This window comes from Zeugodacus cucurbitae, chromosome 3, assembly GCF_028554725.1.
Source record: "Zeugodacus cucurbitae isolate PBARC_wt_2022May chromosome 3, idZeuCucr1.2, whole genome shotgun sequence".
Classification (NCBI taxonomy): Eukaryota; Metazoa; Arthropoda; class Insecta; order Diptera; family Tephritidae; genus Zeugodacus; species Zeugodacus cucurbitae.
The window spans coordinates 52,496,032-52,507,585 of record NC_071668.1 but is presented as its reverse complement, the minus strand read 5'-3'; the positions used below and the strand labels follow the sequence as shown (position 1 = coordinate 52,507,585).

General features: G+C 37.1%; 3 protein-coding genes across 3 annotated transcripts; 2 read left to right on the top strand and 1 right to left on the bottom strand.

Moving 5' to 3' along the window:
• The first annotated feature begins 7,853 nt into the window (after positions 1 to 7,853).
• LOC105216835 (dynactin subunit 5) lies at positions 7,854 to 8,811 on the top strand. Its single transcript, XM_011191528.3, has 3 exons — positions 7,854 to 8,040; positions 8,097 to 8,396; positions 8,456 to 8,811. Exons 1-3 carry the CDS (start codon positions 7,993 to 7,995, stop codon positions 8,672 to 8,674), a joined length of 567 nt encoding a protein of 188 aa, XP_011189830.1. The 5' UTR covers positions 7,854 to 7,992; the 3' UTR covers positions 8,675 to 8,811.
• LOC105216836 (ankyrin repeat domain-containing protein 49) lies at positions 8,806 to 9,750 on the bottom strand. Its single transcript, XM_011191529.3, has 2 exons — positions 9,436 to 9,750; positions 8,806 to 9,381 (listed from the first exon to the last, which is right to left on the bottom strand). The coding sequence occupies exons 1-2, from the start codon at positions 9,569 to 9,571 to the stop codon at positions 8,870 to 8,872; spliced, it is 648 nt and encodes a 215-aa protein (XP_011189831.1). The 5' UTR covers positions 9,572 to 9,750; the 3' UTR covers positions 8,806 to 8,869.
• A 232-nt stretch (positions 9,751 to 9,982) lies between these two features.
• On the top strand, positions 9,983 to 11,449 carry LOC105216837 (immunoglobulin-binding protein 1). The gene is made up of 3 exons (XM_011191531.3): positions 9,983 to 10,210; positions 10,268 to 10,476; positions 10,532 to 11,449. The coding sequence occupies exons 1-3, from the start codon at positions 10,076 to 10,078 to the stop codon at positions 11,316 to 11,318; spliced, it is 1,131 nt and encodes a 376-aa protein (XP_011189833.2). The 5' UTR covers positions 9,983 to 10,075; the 3' UTR covers positions 11,319 to 11,449.
• The last annotated feature ends 105 nt before the right edge of the window (positions 11,450 to 11,554 follow it).

The window sequence follows — 11,554 nt, the reverse complement described above, 5'->3', positions numbered from 1 at the left end:
TGTCAAAAAATTTGCCATTCACTGCAAAGCAAAACGAAATATTCGAAATAATCAGCATAACCGACATTATGACAGCGTAACACCCACCCACCCTTGGTCGAACGTTCAACGACATTAATGTGACATTAAATGTTTACAAAAACAATGGTGACACGTGCTTAGTAAACTAAACAAAAGCAAACTAAACGCTCACATACTAAAGTATGTATGCATGTATGCATGCGCAGCCAGCAACACTATTTTGTACATACATACTTACATAAGTGTGTGACATTGAACTCATAGTGGTGTTCTCACCGGCATGCTCGGGCGTATGAGTAACCAGGCTAATGCTTTGAATATTTAAAAGCAAATCAGACACACATCCATACATGCGCTAGTAGTAATACATTGACTCATATTGAAAATGATGTGCCAAACTCCACATTTCCGTTTCTATTAATTTATAAGGGAAATGTAAATATGTAAGTCGTTGCGTTTTTAGACTTGTTTGCACTTACATACATACATACTCGTATGTACATATGTACAAGCGCTAGCTTTACAAAACTGCCTCCAGTAATTGTTTTAATTGAGTTATTGTCCTTCAATTAAAGCTTTTCGTAACAAGTTCAACTGCATGTGCCGTGTTTTTATTGTTCTAATCGCCTAGAAATGTTCAAATATAGTTTCCATATAGTTCTAAGCAGTTATTTTACATATACATACATATATTATACATACATACATACATACATATATGTAACTCAATGCTCAATTTCTGTATAAGCATATAAAGCAATATAAATACATATATATCCTCACTTTTGTATGTATATACATATACACAATTATACTACATATCAATATCGGAAACTTGATACCTAGAGAAAACCACAAGAAAACTTAAGAGCAAAACGTATTTTGATTTTATTAGATTTTCATTATATTTTAGAATATATTGTTCATTAGGGTGTCCCAAAAAATTTAAGTGTTTCGTCATCGACATTGTCATTTGATCTTGTACAAGAAGACTCATCTGATTCGAAAGCAGACATCATTGCACAGTGATTGTTTACATAGACCAAAAGTAAAAAAAAAGTATTTGTACAAAATATAATCGAACTGCCTCTAAAATTACCAAACTTTTATATACGAGATTATCAGTGGCAGAGAAAGCAAGCTACTTGGGACTAACTCTAGATAGGAAGCTCTCATGGGAACCAAACCTTGAAGCTAGGGTAAGGAAAGCTGTTATAGCACTTTACAACTGCAAAAGGATGGTGGGACTTAGATGGGGACTAACGCCTCGAGTAACTCATTGGCACTACACAGCAGTGGTAAGGCCAATCATGACATATAGCATTTGGTCAGTTGAGGGACAGAAGCGAGGTAGACAAGGAAAAGAAGTAAGCATATATACGGACGGATCTAAATTGGATAAACGTTGGAGGCGGTGTCTTTTCAGAAAAATTAAATACTAGAATCGCCTTCCGACTACCAGAACACTGCAGCGTCTTTCAGGCAGAGATTACTGCAATAAAAGAAAGTCTGCACGTGTTGGCAAAGAGGGTGCTTACTACGAGAAATATTTATATTTTTACAGACAGCCAAGCGGGTTCCTGGACCCAATGATATTCCGGGTAACTGTGAAGCTGACGAACTAGCCAGATTGGGCACAACTTTACAATTGGATCCCAGTAAAGGGGCAATATGCATGCCGCTAGCCACGTGTAGACACTTAATCGATAAGCAGGTCATAGACTGGGCCGAATCCCGGTGGAAAGAATCTGTGACTTGCTCAACTAGCAGGAGAACGTGACCTGATTGGAATAAAGGCCACACGTGCCGGCTACTAGACTGTGGTACATTTTCTATCTGAATGAAAAGCATTGTACAGGAAAATAATCGCAAAATCGGACACGGTTTCCTCGACGATATCTCGGAGATTGCGAACATCAAACTGGTTGAGTTGCTCAACTACTTAAAAGCCACAGAGTGGTTCAAAGAGGACATTCTAGTGTAAAGGTATTTGAGTCCCGGTGGATTCACAATGAGCCTTCTAAAGGCCTAGGTAAGTCATCTGACATCCACTTTACCTACCTACCTATCTATATAGAAATACAGTTTGATTAGAAAGTCTAACGGGACTTTCTAAAAATAGAATCGAAGACGTGACCACATGTTAATTTTCAAAGCTCAGCTCAGCGAATACTTCACAACTCAAGGAGCAATTCAAAGTGGTGCGTCAAATATTAACTTTCCCGAATTTTAATGGATTTTAAAGTAAAAGGTATATATTTTATGTTCCAAAATTATTAAAATCTAATTTGTGTTGTATTGATTTAAATAAATGATTTTCTTTGCGTTGTTTTTTGTAGAATTTGTATGCGTCTTTATTATTTATTTTTTGTCCAGTGTATTTGTTAAGTTAATATAAATGTTAAAGTTAGCTGCAGAAATTTGCAGTAATCTATCGTCGTCTTTTTCTCTTCATCGTCAAATTTGACGTGTTTTGTGCTATAAATAAGCCATAAAAAGTTATGAAAACATAATTTGGTACAAAGGATCACACTGGGAATATGAATATTTGGATGGAATTTGCAATACAAATACTTTATTTTGAGTGGATCACCGCCGGTGTAAAAATTGCCGAAATCGGACTATAATTTTTCAAAGCCCCAGATATATGGGAGGTATATGATGCGACTATATCGACGATGAGTCCAATTTTTCTGACCCCGCAGTCGTTGCCCTGCGCTGAATTATTTGTTTTGAAAAGAAAAGAAAGTTGAATTTTTACTGTGAAAAATTTTGCGATTTTCCTACAATTTTTTTAATGTAACGCATCTTGATAGTCAATGTTTAGTTTCAATGCAACTTATAACTGTTAGGTCTTTAATTTGTTATGGGTGAAATCGGACTGCAACTGCGGCACGGCCATAATTACATATGTACATATAACGTAATCTTAAAAGTCATGAGGATTTTTTTTAACTTAGAGTAGACTAGCAGACTGCTTCGGCTTCGCACGGGTTTAAACAAACTTTTTCAAATTTTGTTCTGCAAACAGCTGCAAGCGCTCTTTACTCGACTCTCTAACACGCGATTGCGATGCGAAAAGAATGACTTCCAATACGATTTTCAGTTTCAGATTAAGATTCTGAATCACGGAGTCTTTTTGATACCCTCACCTGGAAACTATTTCCAGAAAATTAAGATTCAGCAATAAATATAGCCTATGTTACTCGGGGTGAATGTAGCTTTCCAATGGTGAAAGAATTTTTGAAATCGGAACAGTAGTTTTTTAGTTTATTCATTACAAACATACATACAAATATTTCCTCTTTATAATAGTAGTATAGATCACTCAATACCCAACTAAGATATCGAAACATAATTTGACACAAATAGGAATAATACGACTATTACTTTCCGCAGACGTTAATATTATGAATATAGTTTTAGCAAAATGTTTGTAAAATAATGAAATCTTAAGCTAGAATTGCTTCCATACTTACCTTTCAGTTGGTAGAAACTCTAATTATTCAGAGTGGACTTACAACTTACGATTGGTTGAGTGCACGTGCAATTTTAGCTGCCAAAAATACCGATGTCGACGACTTAAACTATACGAACCAAAGTCAAATTTCGGGAGATTTTTGTTCATAAAAATCGATCGATCGTGTTGAAAATTAAAGCGGAATTTCTAAATTCTTTGGATTTGTCTGGCATGCCACCGCATCCTTTGCGTTGGGTCTGTCATTATTATGCTTCGCAATCTTCATGCGCCGAAACTGTGTAATTGAACCCGACTGATTGTGACGCAGCTATCGAATAATGAATTTTGAAAGGGTGCAAAATGCTTGATTCAACGAATTCCTTTGATTTTCAACGATTTGCCATTTTAGTACAAACGAATTCAGTTTCCAGTGTAGCTTTGCATTTGCGATGACAATCAACAGGTCACAAAGACAGTCGCTGGAAGTGTGTGGCATAAATCTGTAAATGCCATTTTTTTTACACGGCCAGCCATACCATTTTTCACATTAAAATTAATTCTAACACCATAAAGAGAACAAAAAGATAGCTAAATAAACAAATATCAGAAAATTCAGAAATTTCATTTTAGAAAATTAAAAATTAAAAAAATCCAAGCATGAAATATAACACTGTTTAAAAATGGCAACAATTCCATCACAACCACAATAATTTCTGATATATAAAATTTTTAAAATATACGATTATTTCATTTGGTAAAATACCAAGTAAAGAAAAATTAATATTTTATCTAAAAGATGTTATATATTCGACTTATGTAACTGTTACAACATAATTATTTTCCTACAGGGTATGCACAATTATACTATATATGTACATATGTAGGTATATATCATGGTTTCATATAGTTGTAACGCATACCTTGTTTGTTTCAAGCCACGCTTCTCATTGCACATTGAGGTTTTTGTGGCACTGATTGGCATTGGGCTTAGGAAATTATGAACGCACAAGGTCAGTAATAAGTTTGTAATATTAAATTCTTACATATTAAAATATGCGAGTATTCTAGTGTTAATTTGTTAGCATCTGTAGTAAAATATACGTTGCAAAATGTTAAAAAAACACATAAATGGAAATAGAACTAAAGCCGTCTCAAAATGGTTATGGAAATTGTAAAGTAGTTACAATTTTTGTCTCTCTCTCTCCTTCGCAGTTCGGCGCCAGTTGGAGATCCCTAGTGTTACCAGGTCGCTCTCCACCTGGTCCCTCCAACGGAGTGGAGGCCTTCCCCTTCCTCGGCTTCCTCCGGCGGGTACTGCATCGAACACTTCCAGGGCTGGAGTGTTTTCGTCCATTCGGACAACATGACCTAGCCAGCGTAGCCGCTGTCTTTTTATTCGCTGAACTATGTCAATGTCGTCGAATAACTCGTACAGCTCATCGTTCCATCGTCTGCGGATGTTCTGAGGACCATAAATCTTGCTCAAAATTTTCCTCTCGAAAACTCCTAGTGTAGTCTCATCTGATGTTGACATCGTCCAAGCTTCTGCACCATAAAGCAGAACGGGAATGATAAACGACTTGTAGAGTTTGATTTTGGTTCGTCGAGAGTGGACTTTACTTTTCAATTGCCTACTCAGCCCAAAGTAGCACCTGTTTGCAAGAGTGATTCTGCGCTGGATTTCGAGGCTGACATTATTCGTGTTGTTGATGCTAATTGCCAGGTATACGAAATTATCTACGACTTCGAAGTTATGACTGTCAACAGTGACGTGGGAGCCAAGACGCGAATGCGCCGACTGTTTGCTTGATGACAGGAGATATTTCGTCTTGTTCTCATTCACCTCCAGACCCATTCGCTTCGCCTCTTTATCCATGCGGGAAAAAGCAGAACAAACGGCGCGGTTGCTGCTTCCGATGATATCAAAATCATCGGCGTACGCCAGCAGCTGTACACTCTTATAGAAAATTGTACCTTCTCTATTAAGCTCTGCAGCTCGTATAATTTTTTCCAGCATCAAGTTAAAGAAGTCACACGATAGTGAGTCACCTTGTCTGAAACCTCGTTTGGTATCGAACGGCTCGGAGAGGTCCTTCCCAATCATGACAGAGCTTTTGGTGTTGCTCAACTTACACAGCCGTATTAGTTTTGCGGGGATACCAAATTCAGACTTCGCGGTGTAAAGGCATCTCCTTTTCGTGTTATCGAAAGCAGCTTTAAAGTCGACAAATAGATGGTGTGTGTCGATCCTCTTTTCACGGGACTTCTCCAAGATTTGGCGCATGGTGAATATCTGGTCAGTTGTCGATTTTCCAGGTATAAAGCCACACTGATAAGGTCCAATCAGTTTGTTGACGGTGGGCCTTAGTCTTTCACACAGTACGCTCGATAGAACCTTGTATGCGATATTTAGGAGGCTTATCCCACGGTAATTGGCGCAGATTGTGGGATCTCCCTTTTTATGGATTGAACAGAGCACACTGAGGTTCCAATCGTCAGGCATGCTTTCTTCCGACCATATTCTGCAAAGAAACTGATGCATACACCTTATCAGTTCTTCGCCGCCGTATTTGAATAGCTCTGCCAGTAATCTATCGGCCCCCGCTGCTTTGTTGTTTTTCAAGCGGGTAATTTCTATTCGAATTTCTTCATGCTCGGGTAATGGAACATCTGTTCCATCGTCATCGATTGGGAGATCGGGTTCGCCATCTCCTGGTGTTGTATTTTCACTGCCATTCAGCAGGTCGGAGAAGTTATCCCTCCATAATCCCAGTATGCCCTGTTCATCGGTTACCAGATTATCACCTTGGACTCTACATGAGGATGCTACGGTCTTGAAACCTTCTTAAGTCGCTTCATTTTTTCATAAAATTTTCGAGCAATCCTCATCGTACCAGCTTGCTTTTTGTCGTTGCCGACATCCAACTGTATCGGCTTCAGCGGTACTCAGTGAGTTTGAGATGCCGTTCCACAGTTCTCTTATACCGAGATGCTGATGAGTGCTCTCAGCGAGCAGGAGTGCAAGTCGGGTAGAGTATTTCGTGGCTGTATGTTGCGATTGCAGCTTTTCGATAAGATAGAATGGTTCGAGTCTATATGTGGTCCTCGGAGCGTACGCACGTCTAAAACACAGGAGACATATCTTCCGTCCATCACAACGTGATCGATTTGGTTACGCGTGTTTTGAACAGGAGAAAGCCAAGTAGCTTGATGTATTTTCTTATGCTGGAATCTGGTACTACATATTACCACTTTATAAACAAATTTGATATAGACTGGTCTATTGTTTGATATTTTACCTAAGTAGACTTTTAAAGGGTTTTTCAAAAGGGACGCTACAAAAGTATACCGATGAGTACAGCAAACGAAGCCATATTTTTCCCGCTCTTTTTACATTTCTCTTCAGTAATTTTTGCCATTTCATCATGCAATGATATTATTTTTACTACCAAAATTCGGAGTCAGTAGCCTCAACTTTAAGAGCGTTGCGTCCTATGTAGCGATGAGGCTTATTCTGGCTAAATGGCTTCGCCAATAAGCAAAATATGCGTTATTGGTCACGCAGCAATACACACGTACTCCATGAGTTACTATTGCATCCCGAAAAAATGAAGATTTGGTGCGTTTTATGGGCCGGCGGCGTTATTGGACCGTACTTCTTCCGTGATGATCAAAACCGGCACGTTACTGTGAATAGGAATAGCTACCGCTCAAAGATAACCGAATATTTTTGGACCGAATTGGATGATATGGACTTGGACAATATGTGGTTCCAAAAAGGACGAAGCCACAAGCCAAACAGCGTTCACAATCAGTTTATTGAAAACCAAGTTTGGTGAACGTGTTATCTCACGAAATGGTCCAGTCAATTGGCCGCCTGGATCGTTCGATTTAAGGCCGTTAGAATATGTTCTGTGGGACTCTTAAAGTCTATGGTCTATGCCAACAAGCCAGCGACATTTGATGAACTTCGTACGAATATCGAACGTGAAATTGCAGCAATATCGGCTAATTTATGTTTGAAAACCGTCTAAAATTGGGTTCACCGTCTGGACTTCTGAAAGCGTGCCCGCAGTAGCCATGCAAGAGAAATCGAATTCCATACATAATGGCATCGAATGTATTTTCAAAGGAATTTTTTTGTTTTATTAAAAAAAAATATTTTTTAGCGCTCTTATTGAAAAACTCTTTATAACAAAGTCAGCAATTAAAGTTTGGAAATTCATATGTTATCAACAATTGCTTTGCGATTAGTAATTTAATTTCATGTTGTCATGTTTTTGGTTGCCGAAACATGGAGTTGAAATATGCAACAGCTATAAACGCCATATTATATTATTAATTTTTATCCAGTTACCTTTCGTTTGACATTCGCCAATATTTACATTTACAAATGACAGTAGTGTATGTTGAAGTCAGAAACAGCTGCTGAGTTCGTCATCAACAACGACAAATTGGGAATAATATTAAGTGATTTTAAGGCGCACCTCTATTATACTATAACCTTTTAAATGGAAATCGTAGATACATATTATAGTAAAGATGAATATGTGGAGACAGTAAGTTAATTAAAATAAACTTAGCTCATAGAAATTATAATATTTTCCACTTTCAGGCTTCTGGCAATAAGGTCAGCAGGCAAACCGTTCTGTGTGGCTCACAAAATATTGTACTAAATGGAAAAGTTGTAGTACAAACCGGTGCAATAATTCGTGGTGATTTGGCGAATGTACGTACGGGTCGTTATTGTGTTATAAGCAAGAATGCTGTCATCCGTCCGCCCTACAAACAATTCAGCAAGGGTATCGCTTTCTTTCCTATGCATATAGGGGATCATGTATTTATTGGTGAAGGTGCAGTTGTATCGGCGAGTTCAATTGGATCATTTGTTTACATAGGAAAAAATGCAATAATTGTGAGTTTTTGAAGAAGAATGTGGTTGAATTTCTAAAACATATTAAATTTTTAACTCAGGGCCGACGTTGTGCGCTTAAAGACTGCTGTATTATAGAGGACGGTGCTGTGCTGCCGCCAGAAACAACCGTTGCCAGTTATATGCGTTACACAGCTAAAGGAACCATCGAAGGAGGTCAAGGTAATCCAAATTTTGTTCCAGCGGCAATGCAGGATCAAATGGTTGATTATACCAAGTCTTTTTACGAGCATTTTTTGCGAAACCCACAAGCCGGTTAGAAACTCCTAATTATATGTTTATTTAGAAGTATTTTAGTCTCTTAATGATTTATATAGGTAATATTTAAGAAATGTTTCAAACAGATAATTTCTCACCTTATTGATATTTAAAAGTATAAATAAATAAAGTGTTAATAACCAAAACTAAAAACAGAAAGTTTATTGATGGTTGCTGCTAATAAAAACAAATAAATGTTAATCTATTATACCAGTTTCGACATCGTAAGCTGGGTGACCCATTTCAAATATTGGATAAGTTAAACCAGTTCGCCGTGCAATATCTTCAGCGGTTTCCTCTGAATTATTTAACGCCCGTGGATTTATGTTTTCGTTCATAAATAGCACAGTAGAAGTATTGCGACAGTTGGAAACAGTGGCCGTCACATGTAAAGGTGTTTGGTCGCCATCCGATTTCGCGTTTACATCGGATCCATGTTGCAACAATAGTTCGGCGCATTCAGCATTGCTCCACTTACAAGCTGAATGTAATGGCGTCCAACCCATATTTGTCCGTGCATTAGGATCGGCTTTGTATTGCAGTAACAGCTTGGCTATATCAACAAAATTATTATAACACGCTCGATGTAATGGAGTGTAACCGTCATCGTCTACTGCAGAAACTGCCTTGTTATCCAAATTCAATATATCGCGGACTTCATTGATTTTATTTTCATTTACAGCCCACAGGATCATTCGCTCTATACTCGCTAATATAGATTATTAATATATGCTAATTATATACAATTATATAGAAAACTTACCTTGTGGATTTTTGTCTTCCTCAATTAAATCATCTGCATCATCATCCCAGCCACTAACAAACATACCTCGCGGCACTTTTGCGTACCGTAACTTTTCAAGTTGAGATTGTTCCTCATCAGAATCATAATCGCCCATTTTCCAGATCTTTGCAGAAATCTTTGCTATAAAAACCGGTATATGTTTGATACACAGTGCTTATTTTATTGAAATGTATAGTATTTTGGAGGGCTATCTAGAACTTTGTGTACAATTGTAAATAAACAAAAATTCATCAGATGTCAAGACTCCGCGATAAACTCGAAATACGATTTTCATCACAGAGTGTATCATATTAACTGCTAAATTGGTATGTAATAAACAACTTTATTTATCTTAAAATTTTATCGCAACATACCACAAATATAATTAAAACAGTCAACTAGAATTAATAAAAAAAATATTATTTATTTCAGACATTAGTTGTTTTTATTTAGTATATTCTTCACAAATATATGTAGCACTAAATAATGAATTTTCAGTAACACCCTGTAAGCCCCTGATGTATTCTCGCACAGTTCACAGATTTTCATAACAAATAAAAACACCAGCACAGTACATCAGTTGATCATAAAAAGTCAGTAATATTTATAAAATATAATAATGTCGGAAAAGGAAGTTAGAGATGATACACAAGCAAATGGTGATCAAAGTTTGCAAGCGATATTTACCAAAGGCTGGGAAGGATACGAGGAATTGGAAGAAACTTCTCTGCCATTCAACTCCACTGAATACCAAGTGAGTATGAGTACTTAGCGATATTACCGGGTTCTTTTATTAATACATTTAATGTAGCGCAAAGTTAAGGATGCTATGACCAAATTTGAAGAAGCCACAACTGTTGTAAATCAGATTGGTCTATTCAGCCCTAATGAGCTTATTGATGAAGTATCAACAGATTCGTTGCAATATTTGATGCTCCCCTTCTTTTTGGGTAAAGTGTCATTAAAACTTCAACAAGAAAGTCGTGACGAAGTACTCCAAATTGCTGAAGTATATTTTAAGTATGCCGTAAACAAAAAATCATTGAAATTTTCCTAACTTTGTATACATTTTCAGAGACTTTTTACAGCGCTGTCAAGAATATGAGTTATGTGAAGAACATAAAGAGCATAAAAATAATGCAGCTGGTGCCGAAGGTAATACAGATGAATTAGCACAACTTATGCGTGCAGCTCATGCACGCAATGACAAAATTGCACAATTCAGAAAAAAGAAAGAGTTGGAAGAATTTGTGAAGAAAATGAAACTTGCAGTACGCAATAAAAGTGTAGATGATGAAGTGCGTAGAGAATATTTCTTAAAACTACTGAATAAAAGCATTATCGATGCTAATGAGGAATTGGATAGTATACAGTTGGAAAAACAAATGGTACAAATGCGTACAATGCAAGGTACAAAACCTATTGAGCATTTCGACAATGCTAATGCAACAACAACTTCAGAGACAGCTGGACATTCACATCAGCATCATCATCATCACCACCACCATCCTCAGCAACCTAAGAAAAAACCTATGCAACCATTCATTATCACTCGTAACTCTGCACAAAAGGCAGTTTTCGGCGCGGGCTATCCAAGTTTGCCAGTGATGACTGTCGATGAGTTCTACGATCAACGTGTGCGCGATGGAGTTTTCCCTGATGAAGAAAAAGTTGCCAAAATGAATCGTGAACAAGCAATAGCCGCTGCACAAGATCCCAATGAAAAGGAAGATCAAGAGAAGGCTGTTGAAGAGTTACAAATCGAGAATGATGATCCAGAATATTTAGAGCGCATGCGTCGTATGGATGAGTACAAAGATGTTGTGCGTCGCGGCGATGGCAATCGTTACAATCGCAGTTGAATTACTATCAAAGATTTATTACTTACAATTCTGTACTAATAAAACACGTTTCTCATTTGTCTATGGCTATATTTGAACATTTTTATAATTTAATAAAAATAAAAATTTAATCAATTATGTATTCAACATTATGCTTTATGTCGGGTTTGTTTAATAAGGATAGCAATGTTTTGTTAGTGCGTTACAAAATAGTAATTAAATCATTGCATTTTAATTCAGAACAAATCAAATACGTT